The 25,951-nt window shown below is 39.4% G+C and overlaps 1 protein-coding gene across 1 annotated transcript in view; it reads right to left on the reverse strand.

Moving 5' to 3' along the window:
• Nucleotides 1–614: 614 nt before the first annotated feature.
• The window catches only part of ADAMTS6 (ADAM metallopeptidase with thrombospondin type 1 motif 6), a 163,405-nt gene continuing 138,068 nt past the window's right edge, over nt 615–25,951 (reverse strand). Inside the window, exons 21-25 of the mRNA XM_081315567.1 lie at nt 17,528–17,657; nt 12,845–13,049; nt 10,640–10,816; nt 4,475–4,631; nt 615–1,629 (exon numbers count right to left, since the gene is read on the reverse strand). Coding sequence (XP_081171693.1) covers nt 1,520–1,629; nt 4,475–4,631; nt 10,640–10,816; nt 12,845–13,049; nt 17,528–17,657 — 779 coding nt within the window. The 3' untranslated portion in view covers nt 615–1,519. The remainder of the gene's footprint in view (nt 1,630–4,474; nt 4,632–10,639; nt 10,817–12,844; nt 13,050–17,527; nt 17,658–25,951) is intronic.

Raw genomic sequence — 25,951 nt, forward strand, 5'->3', positions numbered from 1 at the left:
ACATTTGGCTTACTGCAGTTTGTTAAATATATTGACACATTTAGATACCATAACATGTTAAAAAAACTTGTCTCATTAAGAATATTATTATTTTATAAAAGTGCCATTTAACTTCTAGTATTAATACAAGGTGGTGGTGTTGTTCACATCATCATCTCAATTGCACTACAACAAAGGAGGCAAATTGGACACAAAAGCACATTCATCAAGGACCTGCTGCAAACTGCAAGTGTTCAAGTACAATTATAATAATATAAACAAGTACCCACTTTCCTTATCTCTTTGTTGTCTCATTGACAAAGAAGGGAAGTGGGGGAAGTATGGCCTTCAGGCTTAACTCACAATGGATTTTGGAACTGTTTTATCCAAGGAGCTTGGCTTCACATTTAAGTACATTTCAGAATATTATTAGATTGATATAGTGAATATAAGAGTTATGGTACTTTAACTTGAAATATTTTTTATCAGTTATATACTTTTTGGTTGTTTATTTTGTAACTGTCCAAAAGTGGGAAAACTCATGTTTTCTCTTCTTCGCATTCGCTCATAAAACATTCTTCTATTGTTTCAGTGAGGAAGGAAATGAACACCCAGAAGAGTTTCAGCATGATTATTAGAAGAGACCATTCTCCACTATACAGCCAGTTCATCATTGATAATTACACAGTAATTAGTTGCCACAGAGATGCCTTTCTGTAACTGAAGGGAGAAGTTGTGAATTTGAGAATATTTGTTTTAAGCAGTCTCTACATAAGTACTGAAATCGTAGTAAATATGTTCTTCACAACTGCAGTATGAATACACTCCCTTTAGTAAAAATCCCAATTTATTTGTAAAATGGCAAGATAGCTATAAACCTGCAGCACATATTTATTGTTTGATGCAATCAGGTAAACCTGATGCATTTTTAATAGCTTTATATATGGCTCACTGCAGTCCTCTGGAAATATGAATTATCCTTTAAAAAATTAGATGAAACAAAGGAAAATACATTTGTTTTACTTTGGATTTATAATTGCTTCTAAAATAATATTCCCAAGCCCACTTCTTTATGATAAGTTGTGGTGCTATATAGTAAGATAAAATAATTATTAATTATAAGCTATGACAGAGTTTTTAAAATTCTTCTTTACTTCTATAGATGACCAAACCATAACAACTACATTTTAACAATATTAAATACAAATGGATTCAGTGTCACTGCTAGGTCCATAATAACAATTATCTTAATGGTCCAAGGAGGTAAACAGGATTTAGTTGAAAGTACACATATGTTCTCTATGTGCTGGGTATAGTTTTCCATTTTGGCGTTGCCTCCTTATACTGTGTCCAGCACTTTGGATGAATAAATCCCACTTCACAGAAGTTAAAATAATTTTGTAATTCTGTCAGCTGGAGCTGACCAGTGGTTATATTTTCCACAGGGTGATGAATGTAGACTATCTGACTGGTTGTACGGTGCAGAAATCTTGGATACACTTGCACAATGAAGCAACAAGGCACTTTCAGTTTCTGCAGGTCAATGTCCTTGGCAGGTCTTGCAGCACATCTGTCTGAAGTACGCTCGACTGCAGAATTTGAACTTCAGCACCAGTGGGCAATAAGCCACTTTGTTCACATCTTTGCATTCTATTTGAGGTACACAATGATTATATTGTCACATAAATTTAAAACATGCATAAGGAAAAACAAATAGCATTGAATAAAATGCTTCTTAGTCTTATTCTGCTACAGCTTATCATCTACAAAATGTTAACATTTAGAAAGGGATGCAATACCTTACCAAAAACATATTTCAAAGTATATCTATTGTTTTTTAGGGAGCTAATCACTTGGAATTACTAAAAAAACAAATGACACTGCTTTCATATACAGGTTGTCCTCAACTTACCATTCATTTAGTGACCATTTGAAGTTACAACGGCACTGAAAAAGTGACTTATGACCATTTTTCACCCTTACAACTGTTGCAGCATTCTCATTGTCATGTGAGGGAAATTTAAAAGCTTGGCAATTGACACCTATTTATAACAGTTGCAGTGTCCTGGGGTCATGTGATCACCTTTTACAACCTTCTGACAAGCAAACTCAATGAGGAAGCCAGATTCACTTAACAACCATGTTACTACCTTAACAACTGCAGTGATTCACTTAACAACTGTGGCAAACAAGGTCATAAAATGGGGCAAAACTCAATAAATGTTTCATTTAGCAACATACATTTTGGGCTCAATTGTGGTCATACGTTGAGGACTACCTATATATAATTATAGCTTTTTTAAAGATTTATCTGGTTTTTCAGATATTTTCCAAACCTAAGTGAAATTGTGCTCTTCAATATCATTGTTGGAAAAGCAACAACACATTCAGCTTTTAATGATTCTGAAAAGAATCAGCAGTATTAATCATAATACCACAATGAGTAGATCCCAATCAATTACCTAATTGCTTGTAGAGTGTCTTAAGTCTTTAATGAAAGATTGTGGATTGTGTGGAAAGAAAAAGTATTTCTGCAACTAGGAAGAAGATCTTCCTACATAGAATAGGGAAATAGAATTATCCTACTACCACTACACATTGCTTCCTCAAAAACTTTGATTGAGAATAAATTTGGTCAAAAGTTTAGTATTTTCTTCAAAATCCATTCCAAAATGAATATTTTCACATGGCTTAAGGTCTCAATCTTTGTAACAGACTGAAACAAAGCCTAAATATATATATACAACTGCATTTGCTCAAACTCATATTTTGTAAACTGGCTCCATTCAGCCTTTTTTTCTTTTCTTTTCTTTTCTTTTTTGCTTTTTCCCCCCTACTGATGACGTTCAGACTGCAAGTTCTTCTGTGCAAGAACCAGCCTTTACGCTTGCTTATGTATCTTTGTAGCACTTTATACACTCTTATGGTACTAAATAAATAAATCTCTAACTAGATTTAAAGAACAGGTAGTCATCATTACTGCAGCTTTGGATTCATGCCACCAGACAAAACCAGCCATTCAAAAGAAGAAAACATCCTATTTTCTACTTGGCACATCAAAACACACCAGAAGTAGCTTGTTGGATCCCAGCCAAAATATATCAAGCCAGTTTCTAGTTCTGTCATAACAAGACATAGAATGTAGGGCAGGTGCATGAAAATGAATGAGCCAGTATACTGAAAAAGGAGCCAATAAGCTAAAGTTGGGATATAGCTAAGGGTGGGTGAATGATTTGGATCTGGTTGTAAATATATTCTTCAGTCTTGGTTTAAACCAATATGGAAAGAAAAAGCTGAGGGAAGAAACTATTCTGGCTAGGAAGTGGACTGAAATGTCTTCTTATATTTAATTATAACCAACAGTCATTCTGAAGCAGATGAAAGAACAGTTATATGAATCAACTGTTAGAATAGAAAGAATGTTCCTAACATAGTTCACACATTATCTATTCCTTTTCTGATCAAACGGATCTTCAATTGACTTCTGTGAAATGTTTAAATCTGAAAAACCAATTTTCAGCTACTGAAATATTTTAAAAGACAAAGCAACTACAAAAAAAATCACTCCTATTCAAAAACAGATAAAAGAACAGCAAGGTTATCATTATTTTATGAATGTCTATATTAGGAATTTATGATATGCTATACCAAATACACGCTGATAATATCTCACTTTGAAAAAACAAAATAAATGTTTGTTTAGAGTACTTGTACAGCCACCTATCTCATATAATGATTCTAGGCAGCTCACAACAAAACATAAAACAACATTAAAAACAAATGTACCCACCCCCCACCCCCAACGCCAGAGCAAACATCTTCACAACACCCATCCTAATCCAATACATAGAGGAATAGCCAGGACTTCACAGCCCTTTGGAAGACTAAAACCGTTAGGGATCCCAGATCTCAGATTAGATGCTCCAAAGGCTGGGCAGACACCAAAAGGGCCTGCTTCCAAGGTCTCATCAGATGTTGTTGGTGTCTTTGAGTCAGTAATGACTTATGACAATTGACTGGACTAGTCCCTCTAGTTTTCTTGGCAAGATTTTCAGAAATGGAATCCCTGTCTGCTCCCTAGGGCTGACAGTGATTGGCTCAAAGACCAGAACTCACAGTCTTTCGATTTCTAGCCTAGCCCTTAACCACTAATATTAAAATGCTCTAATTTTCCAGTTAAGTGTTTAACAAGAGTTACAATGGATGTTAAACATGATGGTCATTCTTAGATAGCCAGATCTTTTGTTTATGTTCATTTGTATGTTGCCAAAATGAAACTGATAATTTCCTTCAAACTACCCTATTGTTTAGACTTAAATTAAAATAATCTTTCAAAGAAATTAAGTCAACTGGAACATGGACTCCAATGAGTATCAAAGAAAATTCTTGGCCACCCATGGACACTATGCTAGGTATTCAGGTACTAAAATCCATCCTGAATATTATGATTTATATTAATATTTTAAAATGCTAACATTAGTAAAAGCAACTTTACCTTCTGCATTAGAGACAGGGGTACTGTCACATTTGCTCTCACACTGCTGCATTGATGGAGGTCGAAGAGTATCAGGGCAATCACTGGACGCTTGCCCAGTGTATGAGAGACATTGCACAGTTCTCATCTGTTGTCCAAGACCACACTGTGCTGAACACTATGTCAGAAAAAAATGAAAAGGAGGGAGGGGGAAAACAAATGTTACAGTCTTAGTAACTGAAAAAAGCAATAAGATCCTAAACTTACTTAAAATGCTTGTGGAAACACTATATAGGACAGTGATAGAAAAGTCTGATTAGAGCTACTGTATATTGTGCAATATATATCAGGCAGTATACAGATAGTCCTCATTTAACAAGAGCAATTGAGACTGAAATTTCTGTTGCTAAATGAAGCTGCCATAATGTATAATATTGCATGACTCCGCTGCTTAGCGCCACCACTTCTAACACTTGTGCTTGCTGTAATGTATTGGGCTTGCTTTGTTAAGGGAACACCACGTGGTAAATGCTGGAAGGCTGTTTGAGCAGGGAAGCTGGCTAACGGCTCCCAGCTCCTCAGACAACTCATCTCCAGCGCCGCTATTAGTTGTCTCCAGGGCAGCAATGGGTTGCTCCAAACCTATTGGCCGCCACCTAGAGGCCAGGGTATAAATTGCTGCATCTGCAGCCCTGTTCCTTAGTTAAGATCCTGCAAGCAATAAACCATGATGTTTGCTGAACTCACTCGCCTCGTCTTCATTCCTGCACAATGAACTCAGTACACAACACTGTCGATGAAGGTGGGATCCTGCTTCTCCTTTGAAGCTGAAAGTCACTAGGGGAGAGGCAGCGCACACCTGGCGGGAAAGCAATTCCCCCCCTACGGTTGGCTAGCTCAGCCACACTAGCGACCACGCGCTCAGAGGACCAGTCCCTGGGCAATGGAGGAGCAGGATTCGAAGACGCTGAGAACCAGCTGCGAAGACCAGCAGAATGCCCAAGGTTGGAAAGTTGAGAGAATTCAACATCAAGCAGCCAGAAGAGTGGCCCTCATACCTGTCCCAGGTTGACAACTACCTTTGAGCGAACCAGGTTACCGAGGATGGACTGAAGGCTGCCACACTACTCTGTGTGTGTGGGGCCCAGCAACGTTCGATTTAGCTGAGAACCTGTTTGCGCCAATGCCGTTGGAGTCCATATCCTTCGCAGAGTTGAAAAAGAAGCTCAGAGAACATTTCCAGCCAAAGATGTCGGTGATTGCTTGGCGCTATGCCTTCGAGCAAAGAATACAGCAACCGGGAGAAACCGCATCTGAGTACATCGCGGCCTTGAGGCAGGCCGCACGCCTGTGCCAGTTCTCCGACATCAAGGAGAGACTATGAGACCAGCTTGTCTGTGGCCTCTGCAACCGAGAGCTACAGCAGAAGCTTTTCGCCAAAGAGGTCCTATCGTTTTTGGCCGCACAAAAGGAAGTCATGGCGGATGAAGCTGCCAGCGGAGCTGTATGAGCTATTCGGCCCGCCAAAACTGCAAAACGCGAAGAAGCCGTCCACCACGAGGACGCCGAACACACAGAAGGCCCCGAAGAAGACACAGAAGTCGACAAATTACACAGACAACCTGACCAACAGCGTCGCAGCAACAAGCAACAAGAGACTATTTACAAGGCAGATCCCTTTCTTAGATGTCCAGGTTGTGGCGGCCGCCACCAATGCTTGGACTGTAGGTTTCAGACAGCCATGTTCTGGGCCTGTGGGAAGACCGGCCACATTGTGTCCATCTGCAGAGGTCGCCAGAGGGACCAGCCTGCAAATCGCCAGTCAGAAGATCCGACCAGGAGAGGTACTGGGGCCCCGGGGCCGTACAGCGTGGGGTTTTGCTCCAGCTGCAGAAGTGTTTGCTGTACCAGGGCCCACCGCCCGATTAAGCCCAAGTATAGACTTCAGGTGGAGCTGCAAGGGGTCCCCTGTAAGATAGAGATGGACACAGGCTCCGCCGTTTCTATTATTTCCCTTGAAACATTTAATTTCATTTGTAGTCGCAGTAAGAGATGGGCAAAGCTGAGGCCTTCTGATATCATACTAACTGATTTCCAGAATGCCAGAGTTGCAGTCAAGGGTGAAGCCACCCTAGCCGTTAAGTTTAAGGGGTTTTCAGGGCACCTGGATGTTGTCGTAGTAGGGGGCCAGAGAACGAGCCTAACTGGGCTCGACTGGTTTGATGCGCTAGGCATCCAAGTAACCAGAATTAACCGGACACAAGTTGCGAGTCTAGCGACAATATGCGAGGAATTCGCAGATGTATTTGATTCAGCTGTGGGAACATACACGGGCCCGCCAATAGCATTCAAACTAGACCCGAATGTAGTGCCAGTCAGGATTAAGCCTCGTATGGTCCCATTTGCCCTCAAGTACAAAATAGACACTGAATTAGATAAACCTGTTGAACAGGGTGTTTTGCAAGCAGTAGATAGTGGGGAGTGGGAAACTCCTATTGTAACACCACTAAAAGCCAACGGGGAAGTCAGAATCTGTGCAGATCATAAATGCACAATTAACCGGGCCCTCAAACAACACACATATGCAGTTCTAGTAGTAAGCCACATCCTAGCATCCTTGCAGGGTGGCACCATTTGGAGCGTGTGGCATTTCAGGCCTTGATTGCTGGCATGTATAACACCCATGCACCTGGGCCTCAATGGCATTGGCCACTGTAGCTGGAGTTAAAAAATTCCACGACTACTTATACGGCAAAGACTTCACGGTCTTCACAGACCATAAACCGCTTTTGGGGTTATTCACTAGAGACAGACAGAAACCCCACATATTATCCCCTAGAATGCTGAGATGGTCCATTTTTTTATCAGCTTATATGTTTAAGCTGATTCACAAACTCGGCAAGGATATGGGCCATGCAGATGGCCTGAGCAGGCTTCCACTGCCACAAATTGAACCAGATCTGGCCCCAGAGGCCCGTGTTTTGTCCATTCAGGACTTGCCAGAGTTTCCCCTCCATGCAGGGGACATAGCCGCAGAAACAGCAGCAGACAAGACACTAAGTAAAGTGCTTTCTTGGGTACACACAGGTTGGCTAGATAAAAGCCCAGGCCCTGAGTTTCACAGCTATTTTACAAGAATACATGAGCTATCAGCTCACAAGGGTTGTATTCTTTGGGGGTACAGGGTCATAGTTCCTACCTCACTAAGAGACAGGGTTTTGCAATCACCACATGAAGGCCATCCAGGTATTGTTCGCATGAAAGCATTGGCTAGAAGCTATTTATGGTGGCCAGGATTAGATAAAGCCATTGAGGCCCAGGTGCATAGGTGTTATACATGCCAGCAATCAAGGCCTGAAATGCCACACGCTCCAGTTCACAGGTGGGAGGAGACTCGCACTCCCTGGTCTAGGATTCACATAGACTTCGCTGGGCCCTTTCAGGGACAGCTCTTTCTTATAGTGGTCAACAGCCACTCTAAATGGCTAGAAGTTATACCAATTGCAAACGTGACTACTGCTAGGACCATCCAGGTGCTTAGGAAACTCTTTGCCATGCATGGGCTGCCGGACGTCGTAGTGTCCGATAATGGGGCCCAATTTACTGCGGCAGAATTTCAGGCGTTCCTGAGAGCAAACCTCATTAGGCATGCAACGTCGGCCCCATTTCACCCATCTACTAATGGTCAAGCCGAATGCATGGTGCACACCACAAAAGAGTTGCTGAGGCATATAGTGACTGGGGACTGGCACCACAGACTGGCCAATTTTTTGCTTTGCCAACATTCCATGCCATGCACAGCTACTGGGAAAAGCCCAGCAGAGCTGCACTGGGGGAGGTGACTGATCACAAAACTGGACAGGTTGCACCCAGACTGGGTAGTAGCAGAAGCCTCTTGCCCTAAACCCCTGAGGGGGCTGCAAGTGGGCGACGGGGTGTGGGCCAGGCATGGGAACTTGTGGGTGCCAGGAAAAATCACTAAAATGTCAGGCCCTCTCTCATACGAAGTGGGCCTAGAGGGTGGGCGAGTTGTCCATCGCCATATCGATCAGCTTAGGAAGCGTTTTCCAGAACAGCCACAAAGCGAGGACTTCATCATAGGTCCTTACCAAGGGCTGCAAACCGGCAGCCAGGCCGATCCATGCATAGACTGTGAAGGCTCAAACAGCCAAAGCAACAGGGAGTTGGCTGTAGGGGAGGAAAGCCCGGAAGTGCAACATGGGTCCCCTGACGGAGAAAGCCAACCTGAGTTCTACAGCCACTGTGCTAACTCTGCTGAACAAACTGGGGTGGGCCAACCTGAAAAGGCCAGCCAGAGATCACCGAGCCATCCTGAATCACTTGAACTGAGAGACACTGGTCTACCCAGCCCGGCGGGCAAGCTGGTAGGCCAGGAAGTGCCTGGGTCCCCCAGGCATTCCACAAGGGCTTGCAAACCTCCTGCTTATTTGCAAGATTTTGTCCTGAGATAATAAAGCTATAATGTTGTATGTACCTTATTGAGCTGCTAGCTAGGAAACACCTGTATTAGCTAAGACAAAACCTGTTTTCTCACACCATTGCTATATCTTTTGTAAAATTGTATTGATGTAATTACTTTCTGTTGTTGCTATAATGTTTGTTCATTCTAGGGGGGAGGGGTGTAATGTATTGGGCTTGCTTTGTTAAAGGAACACCACGTGGTAAATGCTGGAAGGCTGTTTGAGCAGGGAAGCTGGCTAACGGCTCCCAGCTCCTCAGACAACCCATCTTCAGCACTGCTATTGGTTGTCTCCAGGGCGGCAATGGGTTGCTCCAAACCTATTGGCCGCTGCCTAGAGGCCAGGGTATAAATTGCTGCATCTGCAGCTCTGTTCCTTAGTTCAGATCCTGCAAGCAATAAACCATGATCTTTGCTGAACTCACTCACCTCATCTTCATTCCTGCGCAACGAACCCAGTACACAACAGTTGCCATCAAGAGAATTCCATGCTTTTGTTAAGCAAGGACATCACATAACTGCCATTGCAACCATTGCTGGCTTCCCAAGTGATTTGATTTGTAGGAAGCCAATAAAAAAGGTCACAAATGGAGACAACATGACCGTGAGACAATGTAACATTGTAATCACACCCTGGATGTCCAGATTGCAATCATGGGACTATAGGGATGCTGCAATAGCCGGAACTTTGAGGACCAGTCATAAGTACTACTTGGTTACTGAAAAAGTGGTTGTTAAGGGAGGACTATTTGTATTTTGTTTCTATATTAAGCATCTTATTATTATTCTGTTTCTTCCAAAAACAGCTTTCAGTTAGAAAAATAATGGCTAGTTAGCAGCTTCATTAAACCTAGGCTGAAAAGCTTAGCCATGGTAGACAAGCACAACTGTTCTTATAGAAAAGGGTAATCAATGGAAACAATGGAATGGAGCCACTTGCATTTTTTGAAAAATATATTTTTACTATATACTGGCTAATAGCTGTCACTGAAAGCAGAGTTGTGCGTTTTTGCTACTTTATTTTGTTGATATAAGAAAGGCAAATGAGATGGAAAATGTGCTGCTTGTTAGTAGATACAACCAGTGCTTTTTTTGTAAAAGAAAAAAGTGCCGGAACTCACAAATGTCATACAACTTGCCTCGCCTACCCTACAAGGTTCCATCCCAAAAAGGTGCCGGAACTCCATTCTGAGCGTTCTATGAGGAAAAAAGCCCTGGATACAACAATTTAATGGACATTTACAAAATGTTTTTCTCATTGCAAACAAAAAAGATGTATTGTACTATGAATTGAAGAAGATGGTGTTTTATAGCAACAAAGTATTAAGACTGAGTAAAATTATATTATCATGCAGCCATACTTATGATGTCAGGTGAAAAATATCTGCAAATAACAATTATATACTTATTTCACATGGTGACCATTTGGAAGCCTCAAAGAATATCCTTGATGGGTCTAAAATAGGGCAATGTGAAATAACAGGACTTTTCTGAGGTCTGTGTAGTCACACCCAAGTTTTTTGCACCTAAAGTCATTTGTGGGAACCATTGTGGAAGCTGCTGTATGTATTTGTGTATGTGTGTGTGTGTATTCTGCAAATTTATTCATAAGTGTTGTATGTTAGCTATTGTTGCAGCAGACTCACACATTTAGTCCTTTGAACTTCAGTACCACCTTAGACAGTCAAGAAGCTTGCCTATGTTACCTGTCCCCAATCTCCTGTAACCCATCGTGGTGGAGGACACCTGCCCAAGCTGCAGCGCATGCGGACAGGCGGCTTGTTTTCTTCTTGGCAATGTGCAGCTGGAAATGTTTTTGAAAGATCACTGCTTTTGCAGAGAACAATACGATGCTTAAAACCAGGTCCACATTTTGGAGTACACTATAAGCCAAACACACACATGATTTTAGAATTAAATACTTTAAATTGTGAAAAAGCTGAAAACATTAACAACACAGCTCTATTAAAAAGGAAAATCTACAGTATACGTTCTTAATACTGCAAACAAAACTGTCATATTAAAAGTATTATCACAAACTTTGGACATTATGTCATAACTGCATATACATTTACTATAAACTACTGAAAAATATTTTAGAAGTTCTACATCAAATGAAGTGGTTAAATTACTTGTAGGACACAATAACATATCAGCAACTCTATTAACCTTTATCTCTACACTGAACTATGTTATTTAACAGGTAAAATTAAGACTTTAAATCTAGATTGATGCATACCGTTTTCATTTGTTTTATTATCTATAAGAATGTGTTAAATCATACATGTAAAAGCAAAGTGTCTGTTCTATGGACTAAAGAATAAAGAATGGTGGTTGAATTTCTTTGCATCAGTTTCAACATTTCATGATAAATTGGGATTTTGAGGGGCAACTGGATGAGTACCAATATTTTTGGTCATATCTGTGTTTTTGTACATGGAGAGTTTAGAATTTTAAGTATTCTTTAAAACCATAACTTAATCATTCTGCTGATAGAAACTTGGAAAGGTTTGAATAAGGATAAAATAAGTGGAGTAGATGAGGGTCTCATTTCCAAATAAATAAGGAAAAAATTACTAGTTAGGAATAATTTTTTTTCTTGCACTTCAATTCCTATTCTCATAATTCTAACTCAATTATGCAAAACACACACTGCAAAATAAATTATTAACACAAGTGTAATGTTACTATAGGGACAGGGTGGCTCAGTGGGTTAGGACGCTGAGCTTGTTGATCAGAAGGTCGGCAGTTTGGCGGGTCGAATCCTGAGTGCCGCGTAACAGAGTGAGCGCCTGTTACTCGTCCCAGCTTCTGCCAACCTAGCAGTTCGAAAGCACGTAAAAATGCAAGTAGAAAAATAGGGACCACTACGGTGGGAAGGTAACAGCATTCCGTGCACCTTTGGCATCTAGTTATGCCGGCCACATGACCACGGAGACATCCTCGGACAAGCGTTGGCTCTTCGGCTTTGAAACAGAGATGAACACCGGCCCCTAGAGTTGGAAACGACTAGCACGCATGTGCGGGGGAAACTTTACCTTTACCTTTAATGTTACTATAGGCTTTTCGAGAAATGTTCAGTTAAGAAATAATATGGAATTAAATAAATATAAATTAATTCAAATTCATTAAATGTAGTATTTAATATTGTGCACAGAATCAGCTCTTTTGAATTAATACTGGTTATTATTGAGTTTAGAATTTAGATTATCAGGTTACAGAATCTAGTTTTTTTCAATATGGATTAACAAACCTCTCAATATATGGTTAAAGCATTGAAGGGATATAGCTAAAACAGTATTGCTAGTATAGCTTCCCTTAAAATGCCAACTAAAACTACATATAGGAAGTCCTTGATTTACCACCACAGTTAGGACCAGAAATTCTGATAGGCAAAGCAGTTATTAAGTGAGTCATGCCTGATTTTATTATTTTTTTGCCATGATTGTTAAGCAAATTACTACAGTTGTTAAGTGAATTCCAGGGTTAATAAGTGAATTTGGATTCCCCCATTGACTTTTCTTATCAGAACTGACTCCAGGACACTGCAACTGTCATAAATAAAGGCCAAGCATCCAAATTTTGATGTCATGGGGATGCTGTGACAGGCATAAGTGCAAGGACTGGTTGTAAGTCAGTTTTCTAATGCTATTGTAAATTTGAACAGTTGCTAAACGAATGATTGTAACTTGAGGACTATCTGTAGTTCCATTTTAGTTTTACGCTAGCATGTTGTGCAATCCCAGACCATGCATATCCCATGCATGATTTAGAGAAGACAGAAATTTCATAGTTCTGGAATATATCACATTTAACACGTCATAGTAGCAAGTCAGATTCACTGTAATATATCCTGTTGCAGTGCTGATGTATGTAAAGGGTTTATTTAAGGAGTTATCAAGATCACTCACTTCTGACCAATCCAAAGGAACCCACTGTGGGGGGCAAGACTGATTGTTACAGGACTCTTTTTCAACTGGGTGATGTGTTAAACAATGAGTACTCCCCAACGTCTCTTCTTCAGAAGGTCCAATCTTCCTGATACACAGAACAGTTCGTGATCTCATTCCTCCATCACAGGTCTTACTGCATTCTGACCAATCACCTATAAACCATCTACAGGAAGAATATTAGAAAAATTATTAGTTCAAGAAATGAAATGATTATCCCTACAACTTGTACATGTCTTTGTAGCTCTTCTGGGTCTTGAGAGAAGAGAATAACATCATCTGCAAATCTTAAGTAATTTAAATAGATGCCATTGATACACACACACACACACACACACACACACACACACACACACTGAACATTTATTAAGAATGCTGCTTATCTCTTTTTCTTTAAATTTGATATTGAAATAACTGAACACTTTTTAGAAAAATAAAAATATTTTTCAATGTTGATATATTTATAAGAGTTAGTCTATTCTAATATTTTAAAACTATTATAAAAAGATTTCTTTCTTTGGTATTTGCACACTATTGTCACCAGAGCTTACTTTTATTCATATACATGTCATTTATATGTCAATGACCATAAAATCCCCCACAATATAGGGTTTTTGTACATTATCTTTGTATGAAGACAGATTCCTCTAGAAAAACAAATACTCATTCAGTATCTCCAAGTGCAAACTATGTAAAACTTTAAAGATAATCAACAGTATTTTGAATAATGACTGGAAATAAACTAAACATACGTGAAGCCATTTCAGAATCAATAAGATCAGGATAGCAATTGATTGTATTTTTTTAACTAATTGAATTTTCCCAATGGTGTTGAAAGATTTTCTCAATAGTCTTCAAAGATAATCCTACAAACTATATACTGCAACAGTGTCATGTAGTAAAGAAAATACATATCTAGCTGGATATGCAATACAAATAGCATTGTTGTTGTTAGCCATGAAGTCGTGTCTGACCCATCGCGACCCCATGGACAACGTTCCTCCAGGCCTTTCTGTCCTCTACCATCTTCTGGAGTACATTTAAGCTCACGCCTACCGCTTCAGTGACTCCATCCAGCCACCTCATTCTCTGTCGTCCCTTTCTTCTATTGCCCTCAATCTTTCCCAGCATTAGGCTTTTCTCCAGTGAATCCTTCCTTCTCATTAGCCTTGACTATACGCACTTTTGTTGACAGGGAGATGTCTCTGCTTTTTAGTGTGCTATCTAGATTTGCCATGACTTTCCGCCCCAGGAGCAAGCATTTTTTAATTTCTTGGCTGCAGTCCCCATCTGCAGTGATCTTGGAGCCCAGGAAAACAAAATCTGTCACTACCTCCATTTCTTCCCCATCTATTTGCCAGGAATTGAGAGGGCCGGATGCCATGATCTTGGTTTTCTTAATGTTAAGTTTCAACCCAAGTTTTGCACTCTCCTTCTTCACCCGCAACAAGAGGCTCTTTAGTTCCTTTTCACTTTCTGCCATTAGAGTGGTATCATCTGCATATCTTAGGTTGTTGATATTTCTCCCGGCAATCTTAATTCCAACTTTTGATTCATCTAGCCCTGCCTTTGTCATGCTGTGCTCTGCATATAAATTAAATAGGCAGGGTGACAGTATACAGCCTTGTCGGACTCCTTTCCCAATTTTGAACCAATCAGTGGTTCGGTGTCCAGTTCTCACTGTTGCTCCTTGACCTGCATATAGGTTTCTGAAGAGACAAATGAGATGGTCTGGTACTCCCATCTCTTTAAGAGCTTGCCACAGTTTGTTGTGATCCACACAATCAAAGGCTTTAGCATAGTCAATGAAGCAGAAGTAGATGTTTTTCTGGAACTCCCTAGCTTTTTCCATGATCCAGCGTATGTTGGCAATTTGATCTCTAGTTCCTCTGCCTCTTTGAAATCCTGCCTGTACTTCTGATAGTTCTCGATCCACATACTGTTGGAGTCTAGCTTGTAGGATTTTAAGCATAACTTTACTAGCATGAGAAATGAGTGCAATGGTGCGATAGTTTGAACATTCTTTGGCACTGCCTTTCTTTGGAATTGGAATGTAAACTGATCTTTTCCAATCCAGTGGCCACTGTTGAGTTTTCCAAATTTGCTGGCAAATTGAGTGTAGCACTTTTACTGCATCATCTTTTAAGATTTTGAATAGCTCAGCTGGAATACTGTCACTTCCATTAGCTTTGTTGTTGTTCAGCTTTTCTAAGGCCCACTTCACTTCACATTCTAGGATGTCTGGCTCGAGGTCAGTGACCACCTCATTGTGGTTATCAGGGATGTTAAGCTTGTTCTTGTATAGTTCTTCTGTGTAATTTTTGCCACCTCTTCTTAATCTCTTCTGCCTCTGTTAGGTCCCTGCCATTTTGGTCCTTTATCATGCCCATTTTTGCATTAAACGTTCCCTTCATCTCTCCAACTTTCTTGAAGAGATCTCTGGTCCTCCCTATTCTATTGTTTTCTTCCATTACTTTGCACTGTTCATTTAAGAAGGCATTCTTATCTCTTCTAGCTATTCTCGGAATTCTGCATTCAATTGGGTGTATCTTTCTCTTTCTCCCTTGCCTTTTGCTTCCCTCCTTTCCTCAGCTATTTGCAAAGCTTCCTCAGACAGCCATTTTGCTTTCTTGCATTTCTTTTTCTTTGGGATGGTTTTAGTTTCTACCTCTTGTACAATGTTGCAAACCTCCGTCCATAATTCTTCAGGCACTCTGTCTATCAGATCTAATTCCTTAAATCTATTTGCCACCTCTACTGTGTATTCATCAGGGATATGATTTAGTTCATACCTGAGTGGCCTATGCTTTTCCCTACTTTCTTCAGTTTAAGCCTAAATTTTGCAATGAGAAGCTCATGGTCTGAGCCACAGTCAGGTCCTGGTCTTGTTTTTACTGACTGTATGAATGAACCTTTATTGTCAAAGAACAACCATGTATACATTGAGATTGGCTGAGCCTCCCTTCGTGCCCCCACCCCCAACTTACAGTGACACAAACCCTCCATCTTATTACACCATGAGAGCTAATTGCACAACACACCGGCCTCGTAAGTCAATCATGCATAAAGTTTATAAAATTATTTCCCGTTCAAAAGCCTAACAGCCCATGGATAAAAGCTGTTCTTCAGCCTGTTGGTACAGCTGGCTATACTCCTATATCTCCTACCTAATGGTAGGAGAGTAAAGAGATACCATCCAGGGTGTGAGTTATCCCTGAGAATTTTCCTCACTCTTCCAAGGCAGCGAGCCCTGGCGATGTCATCCAGTGGTGTCAGCAGACATCCCACAATGTCTTGTGCTGCACTCACCACCTTCTGTAATGTTTTCCTATCCGTGGCTGTCAGACCAGCATACCAAACCACAGTACAGTACGAGAGGACGCTCTCTATAGTAGTCCGGTAAAAGAGGGTCATTAGCCGTTGTTCTACCCTGTTCTTCTGCAAGACCCTGAGAAAGTGAAGTCTCTGTTGGGCCTTTCTGGCCACCTGGGTTGTATTAAGTTTCCAGGTAAGATCTTCACAGAGATAGACTCCCAGAAATTTAAAGGAGGAAACTCTCTCCACACAGTCCTTCCCAATGTATAGAGCTTCTCCATCTTTGGCTGAAGAACACATAGTCAGTCTGATTTCTGTGTTGACCATCTGGTGATGTTCATGTGTAGAGCCGTCTCTTGGGTTGTTGGAAAAGAGTGTTTGCTATGACCATCGTATTCTCTTAACAAAATTCTGTCAGCCTGTGCCCTACTTAATTTTGTACTCCAAGGCCAAACTTGCCTGCTATTCCAGTTATCTTTTGGCTTCCTACTTTAGCATTCCAATCCCCCATGATGATAAGGACATCATTTTTTGGTGTTAGTTCTATAAGCTGCTGTAGAGCTTCACAGAACTAGTCAGTTTCATCCTCTTCAGCACCGGTGGTTGGGGCATAGACTTGGACTACTGTGATATTGAATGGTTTGCCTTGGATTCGAACTGAGATCATTCTGTCATTTTGGGGATTGTATCCCAATATTGCTTTTCCTACTCTTTTATTCACTATGAAGGCTACTCCATTTCTTCTGAGGGATTCTTGCCCGCAGTAGTACTGTATACCTGATGGTCATCTGAATTAAATTCACCCATTCCTGTCCATTTTAGTTTGCTGATTCCTAAGATGTCAATGTTCAGTCTTGTCATCTCTTGTTGGACCACATCCAGCTTGCCTTGATTCATGGATCTTACATTCCAGGTTCCTGTGGAGAAAAAATCTTTACAGCATCAGACTTTCCTTTCACCACCAGATACATCCACAGCTGAGCGTCCTTTCAGCTTTGGCCCAGTTGCTTCATTCTTTCTGGCGCTAGTAGTACTAGCCCTCTGCTCTTCCCCAGTAGCATATTGGATGCTTTCCGACCTGAGGGGCTCATCTTCCAGCGTCATATCTTTTTGCCTTTTGGTACTGTCCATGGGGTTTTCATGGCAAAGATATTGGAGTGGGTTGCCATTTCCTTCTCCAGTGGATCACATTTTGTCAGAACTCTCTGCTATGACCTGTCCGTCTTGGTGGTCTTGCACGGCATAGCTCATAGCAACCCCCTTTGCCACGACAAGGCGGTAATCCATGAAGGGGATAAATAGCATAGCATAGAATAAAGAAGTACTTACTCAGGTGGACAAGGCTCAGTGTTGCAGGCTCTTTGATTTTCTGGTAGTTTACTATCAGGATCACAGTAATTGTTCTGGACTAGAGAACTGTCATCTAGCCTTTTGCATACTGTTTCTTGTTTCTGCATACCTTAGGAAGGAGTGGAATAATATTAGTTTTATTTTTTATTTCATTATTTTAAACCAAGCAAATCTGTGACCCTATAGCTCAGTTAAATCATAGAATATACAATGGATTCTCTAGCCTTCGTGATTTTACTATTTTTGTGAAGGTATAAAAAGAGGAAGATGGTTGTCAGCAGCATTCAGCTCTAGAGATGCCTTATCCTGTTTTATCAATTGAAGTAAATGGCAAATTCAATAGAGGTACAGCTTCTGTACCTTCCTTTCCACAGGTTTTTTTGCAACTTAAAGTTGATTTCAGTTATCTAATTCTTACTACTATCTATCAAAATACATTAGTCAGTAATTTTATTTTTTATTTTTCATTTTGTTTAATTGATGTGGTAAATAAAAGCATTAAAAGTATCAGAAAAACATAATTTTGATTGACTGATTAACAGATCTAGATGTCAACAATTACAATGATTTGTCTGAAAGCACACTTCAAAACAATGGGTATTTGTACATACATTTCCGAGACAATGGTTTCCTAATCAATATCATTATAGACAGAGATGTTTCCATTTTGCAAGACAAAATAAAATAAAAGAAAAAACTAAAACAACAGTTGCTTTAAAACTTGAGTTTCTAATAATGTCAATTAAATGGTTGGATTGAGAAATATCAAAATCTATCTTTGCTAATATTGTATCAGTTTTCCCATTGTATTTTGAAAATAGTTATGTTTAAATGAAAAATATATGCAATATGAGAACAATTAATAGGGAATGGAACTGGAACAATCTGAAATAGTTTTTTGATAATATATTTATCAGTCTTTGTTCTGCCAAACAATACTGAAAATATATTATTACAACTTAATTCCTTTTCTAATATTGTGCCAATATTTTCTTAGTATTACTTGTAATATCTAAAATGGTTTAAAATAATAAGAAATCAGATTAACTTCATGAATTTGTTTTGGGATAATTCTTTTGAGTGTCTTAAAAAAAACTAAATGCATAATTTGCAGCAAGTGAATTACATAATGATAATACTTTAAATATTCTTATTTTTCCTAATATTGTTTGCTACTATTTCAATAATCACAGCAGGTGGCAGCATCTAGCTGGCCATTATTGAAAAGGTAAGGTCATACTTGATTAGAACAATTTCTCTATATTAGATGTTTATAAACAAGATTTGTTCCTAATAATTAATAAGGAAATGATGTCTGTATAGCACAAAGCACAAGGATGTCAAGCAAAATTGAATATGGCAGTCACAACTATGGAAGGCAGCCACTTAAGAAGAGTTGTACTTCTTGTCAAGTGATGGTTCTTTGGATAATGACTATCAATGGGTAGAGTGTTGCTATGAAAACTAACATTAATACTCAGGGGATGATGACTGATACCAGTGGCTCAGAGATGTTTCCAAGAATAATAGTCATTTTAGAAGCAGCCAGATCAATAATGAGAGCCATATATCAAACAATGAAACAACTCAGAATCTGGACTTTTGCACCAGTACTAAAATAACTAATAAGAAGGAGACCAATTTTGGAACCAAAATGTATCATCTATTAGAATGGCCAATAAAATAAAGCACTAGATATTATTATAATGTCTTTAATCCACAGACTACTGTGGATTTCACTTTCAAAACAGAACCCAAAGTAGTAATTGTTTTTTCAAGTGGAATATTTAGTAGCTGAGATGGCAACGGTAGCAGTGGATATACGGTCAACTAATTCAAAATTTCTGTCAGAATCCATTTATATCATATTCATAAATGTATGTTTAAAACATTATTCCATGGATTCTGCCATCTCCCAAGGAGGAGGGAACGAATGTGTATTGAGCCTGTATTAAGCATTTCAAAGGAAAAGAGAAGCCTTTTGAACTGGGGGAACAAAAGGGGGGGTTAGGGTAGGAGCATCTGGCTTGTGTCACGGAAGAGAGCAATAAACATAAAAGGTCCTAAGTTCCTTTTTCCCACGAGAGGGATGATACGAGGTAAATGATGGGGGACTGACCAAATGGGGTTAAGGGGGGGTTGAACCGGGAACTCTTTATAAAGGTTTAGTTTGTAGAACAATATTAAGTCCTGTCTTGTATTCCTACAACCAAACATGTCATAGTAAAGATTCCTTTTGGACTAAGATTTGGCTCCAAGATTTGGGGTGGGTCCTGACAATTTCAATGATCAGTAGTTTTATGATATTGGTAGCAAATGGGATTTATCCTTAATATAAATGCTAAATTTTATCACGGGATTTGTAATGTATTGGCCTCAACTGTTGATATCACTTGCTTAATGTGTGACCTTAATTGCTGTATTTAAGTGTAGGATTGCTGAACGGTTTCTGTTACTGCAACCCAGACTGTCTGTCTCCAAGCTGATAATTATGTTTGGGGCGGGAAACTGTTACTTTAAACCTATTGGTTGCCGCCTAGAGGTGAACCGAATATATATAGCTGTTCAGCAGCCTCTAGGGCTGCTTCTGTTGTGAGTTAATAAACATGCTTGCTGTTTCAACACTCTGCCTTGTCAATGCCTAACCAAACTAAGAACATAACAGGATTCACCATTGCAAAACCAAATACTGTATATTTTACTGCAATATATTCCCTCTTTAGATTCTTGAAAATGAATTAGTTGATATTGATAGGACTGATGATATTGAGGCTAAAGTTATTAGTACAAATGGTTTAGTGGTGGCTTAGCTGCCATTAAGAAAGTATTAGGTGTAGATGCCATCTTGGTAGTGGTTAACAGCTGAGCACAGAAGTATTAGACTTAATACCTAAAGCATTTTTCCCACTGCAGATTCAACCAATGGGTGAATTTATTATGCCATGCCTGTCTGGTGAAGGTCTGGCAACTGAGTCAAGTGTTTACAATTAAGCTCAAACACTCTACCTTAGAGTGTCCATCTGGTGGAATTGATTTTCATACCTATGAAGTAGGCATTAGAAGCATACTGTATATGATAAAGCACAAGGGGGGGGGGGAAATCCAATACTCCATTGCATAGTCCTGTGATTTTATCATATAAAACTTTTATCACATAATTGCTATTACATTGCTATCAGAAATATGCTGGGATTTCTAAAATATAAAATGAGATTATGGAACATAAGTTTTAAATTAAATTGTTGGCCTTCTTAGAAAACAATGGAATATATCATACCCAGATTTCAAGGACCCCTAAACTTGTATAATCTAGCCCAAATAAATATGTGAGGTATACAGTTAAACAAGACACTCAACCCCAAAGTTTAGATATGTCATTGAGGCTGGATATATAGCTCCAGTTCCCACATGGGGTGTCATTCTTGAAAATATCTTGCATCACAAATTGTTCGATTAGAGGCAATATTTTCACATCTTTTATTTATCTAATTTGTTTAATAATAATAATAATAATAATAATAATAATAATAATAATAATAATAATAATAATAATAATAATAATAATAATAATAATAATAATAATTTTATTTGTATACCGCCCTTCTCCCAAAGGACTCAGGGCGGTGAACAGGGCAAACATATAAAAATACAAAGATACAAAAGTTAAAAAAGAATTAAACACAATGCCCAAGCTAAAACAATAAATAGATATATTAAAGACAACAATAAAATCCCAACCCATCCCCCATCAGGCCAGGCCGGCTTGTTCGAACAAGTGAGTCTTCAGATCGCGTCGGAAGGAGCGAAGGTCGGGCGCCATCCGGAGCTCAACCGGCAACCGATTCCATAAATCCGGGGCGCCCACAGGCATGGAATGCCCAATGATTTAATTTTGATTTGTGGGTTAAAATACTTTTCTCAATCTTGGCAATTTTAAGATGTGTGGATTTCACCTCCCCAGACAGTATGTTGTCTGGACAATTTTGGGAATTGAAGTCTACACATCTTAAAATTATTAAAATTGAAAAACATTGCAAAAAGTTCATATCAGTCAATTCCTTGTTTTCTCTCCATAAGAACAATGTTTTGGGGGGACCAATCACTAGTTGCAAACTACTTCTGAAATCTTTGCTTCCTTCCCAGAGCAGAGAGAAAATGATTAGCCTAAGGTCACCCAGCTGGCTTTGTGCCTTAAAATGGGACTAGAACACATGGTCCCTTGATTTCTAATCTAATACCTTAACTACTACACCAAAGTTGCTCTCATGTAATATAGGTAAATGTGTAACTATTCTATACTTTTAATCTAAAGCCAATGTTTTGTTATATAACTACAATAAAGCTAACAAAGAATAAATTTGAGGAGCAAATTGTTAGCAAAATATCTTTAGGTTTATCAGAAACAGAAACAGAGATTAAAGGATTGCTCAAATTAATATCAAAGTGGCAGAGTAGTAAGAAGAAAGACAAGCAGATTACAGAGAATCTGAATCAATTGCCTTAATATATACTGTAGGAGAAACTGAAAAATTACTCAGTCACAAACCTAAATAATAACAGCATAATACCTACTCTATTTACCCTTGAATTTAAAACAGTCTAGTTTTATCAACTCACACTAAAACCAATCCCCCAAGCAAGGTATATACTATTTATTATTTAGCATATGGCATACAATGTTAGGGAAATCTACACATGCTAGACACAGTGCAGTCCTGACAGCCTAGATTGCTAGTTCATTCTGTTCAGCGCTTGCATCCCTTTTGCGGGAAGGGGGGCCAACTACCTTTACACCAAGTAGCTAGCAGTACTCAGGTTGCTGGCTCTTCCAGGCTCCTCTTGGTCTTGCCTCACCTTGCCTTGTGTTGTGATGCCTTGATCCAGCACTGGCTTTCACTCTCTGCACACACGAATGCAGCTATGTTTTTCCCACTGAAGTGGTACAAATTGATCTGCTCAGAATATTGCATGCTGGGTGGGCAGGAGCTAAGGATCAAGCAGAGGAGCTCACTCCATCTCATGGAGCCGGGCTTGAACTGCCAGAGTGCAGACCATTTCTGCCCGGCAGTTCCAGTGTTATTAAGCCACTGCATCACCATATCCTCTGTATATACTCTGTCTGTCTGTCTTTCTGTCTAGATACTGACCAGAACAATGCTCCAAAGCTAATATTAATATACCTAATTTCCACCACTGACTTCAATTACTGTTATTCCAAAGTAATTATACAAAGGTGATGTTCTACCTAATCCAGTGGATCTCCTAAATCCAGTTCTTTCATGCAAACTGAGATGGAAGCTACAGAGGAAATCATTTAAGTAACAAGGAAATGAATCAACAGATTTCTTAGTGCTAGTTTCAAGTAGAAAGAAACATCTGTATGGTCACTCCACAGTAAGCTTTAATCAGCTTCGTGGATCTTATTCTGAAATAAGTAAAAATAGGACTTGTTTTTATTAGTTTCATCTCCTTTTCATTTCATCACTTTCATCGGAGTTATCCTATTACCATGTTTTCAGGAACTATATGCTCAACACTTCCACAGGAAAAAACAAACAAAACCATTTATGTAAATACTTGCATCAAACAGAATGACAAATGGTTCAATTTTAAGGCAGAAAAAAAAAACAGTTGATAGAAAACCAATGGCTATTAACACCTACACAAATAGAGGACTAAGAACTAGACACCAATTTTTATTTATTTATTTAAAATAACTTTTCACTTCAGTTTATCAGGAGAGATCATATAATTTAATATGGCTGCACCCAAAAAGTAGCAGCCCACGCGCCTAACGGCGCGCAAATTATATAACTAAAAACCAAAAACAGCAGCGGTACATTCAGGGCAAGTGCATCTGAGATTTGTTGTAACTCAGCATATCTGGCTTAGTTCAGTGCAACACTTGTTTTGCAGCTGTCTTTCGCAGTACCCTTTTCAAACTTGGAAACTGTCCTATCTGTAAACAAATCACTCGTCTACAAGGACAGATTATTTATCTAGGGTCTGTAATCTTTGCTCTTCAGGCAGAAATTAGGTGTCCAGTTCAGCCCTTCTACCCTATTGAGCCTCCATGCTATCAGCCCCGTCTACCACAAAGATCCTGCAGGAGAAGGGCAGTGTGGACAACCGTGGGATCTGGCAGAGTGAGATCTGTGAACCATAAACCCAAAGCTTTCGCTGTGTCCCTGCACAACAGATACAGTGCCCTTTCTGACCTTAATAGGGACATTAAGGAGACAGGTAAAGGTATCTTTGATAATAACTCAAATAAGCAGGGGATCGTGGTCCAAGATGAAAAACTTGTTTTCGACAGGGAGAAGTATGAATCGGGTATTACACACCAGTCATGCAAGAACAGAAAGGCATCCAAAAAGAGAAGCCACCTTCTGGTTGGTGATTCAATTATAAGGGATGTAAATTTAGGAAAGGACACAGAGGTTTTGAAAGAGGTCAGGTGTCTTCCAGGTGCTACTGCCAGTAGGGACAAGAAGCGTATTTCTAAAATAATCAAGAATGCCAGCAAGGACTGTGATGTGGAGGCTATTGTACATCTTGGCACTAATGATCTGTCCCAAGAAGATGTACTCTCTGTGCAGAATGACTTCCAGAGCTTGGGGCAGGAACTTAGCAGAATAGGCTGTAGGCTTACTTTTTCAGAGGTTTTACCAGTGTATAAGGAGCAAATTGGAAAAGGCCAGCGTATAGCAGAATTTAATATGTGGCTAAAGGAGTGGTGTAAAGGAGAAGGCTTTGGTTATATTAGTCACGATGTCTGTAGCTGGTCCAATGAAAAAATGTACAAAAGAGATGGTCTGCATCCATCCAAGAAAGGGACTGAATTACTTGGCAATAAATTCACAGCTTTTCTGGAGGAATATTTAAACTAAACAACGGGGACAGTGAGTTAATTGATACAGAACATCACTGTCCCCAGCAATCTAAGAAAATAGGGGAACTCAGGCACCACATAAGTTATGTAGCAAGTAAACACAGGGTCAGTCATAAAGGACTCAAATGTCTATACACTAATGCACAGAGTATGAACAGTAAGCAGGGTGAACTAGAAATTCAGGTAAATGAGGGCAGGTATGATATTGTTGCCATTACGGAAACATGGTGGGATGAAACCTACAAATGGAACACACAGCTAGAGGGATTTAAACTATTTAAAAGAAACAGACTAAACAAAAGAGGAGGTGGAGTTGCTCTATATATAAGAAATAACTTTATCTCTACAGAAATAGAGCACAACAATGACGAAAACTGTAAACTTGAATGCATTTGGGTCAATATAAAAGGGGGGGGGGAAATGACATTGCCATAGGTGTATACTATAGGCCGCCCAACCAAGCAGAGGAAATAGATGAACTTTTTGCTAGTCAGCTAACTAAGGTATGTAAGAAGCACATCACAATAGTAATGGGGGACTTTAATTACCCTGATATCAACTGGGAGACAAACTGCACCAAGTGGAAGATCAAACAGATTCCTGTCAAACCTAGCAGACAACTTTCTCTCCCAAAAAGTAGAGAAGGGAACTAGGGGATTAGCCATATTGGATTTAATTCTCACAAACAGAGATGAAATGATAGAAGGTGTCGAAGCCACAGGAACCTTGGGGGGAAGTGATCATGCAATATTGGAATTCAACATTCTGGAGGCACAAGCAATAGAACACAGCCAAACTAGAGTCTTGGACTTTAAAAGAGCTAATTTCAATAAACTTAGAGAGACCATGGGAAGAATTCCATGGATGAGAATCCTAAAGGGGAAAACAACTTAAGAAGCTTGGGAAATTTTGAAAAGTGAGATAATAAAGGCCCAGTCTAGTACAATACCAACAAAGAAGAAAAATAACAGCTCTCAAAAGAAACCAGCATGGCTGCATAAAGAACTCTCTGATAGATTGAAAGATAAAAAGGACAAGTATAAGAATTGGAAAGAGGGTCACATAACTAAGTCAGAATATCAGCAAATAGCCCGTGCCTGCAAAGATGAAGTGAGGGAAGCTAAGGCTCAAAATGAACTAAGGCTTGCGACCAAAGTCAAAAATAACAAAAAATGCTTCTTTCAACATATAAAAAACAAGAAAAAAATTAAGGAAATGATTGGTCCATTAGTGGGAGAAAGTGGCAAGAAGGTGACAAGCAATAGGGAGAAAGCAGAACTACTTAACTTATTTTTTGCATCTGTCTTTACACAAAGGGAAAAAACAGTCCAACCTACCAAAACCAGTGCCATAAAAAACAGAATAGAAATGCAAGTTAAGATAGGCAAAAAAATGGTAAGTGAACACCTGTCCAGCCTAGACGAGTTCAAATCACCAGGACCAGATGGATTATACCCCAAAGTTCTCAAGGAACTGGCAGACGTGATCTCAGAACCACTGAGCTATATTTT

This window comes from Vipera berus, assembly GCF_964194415.1.
Source record: "Vipera berus genome assembly, chromosome: 2".
Taxonomy (NCBI): domain Eukaryota; kingdom Metazoa; phylum Chordata; class Lepidosauria; order Squamata; family Viperidae; genus Vipera; species Vipera berus.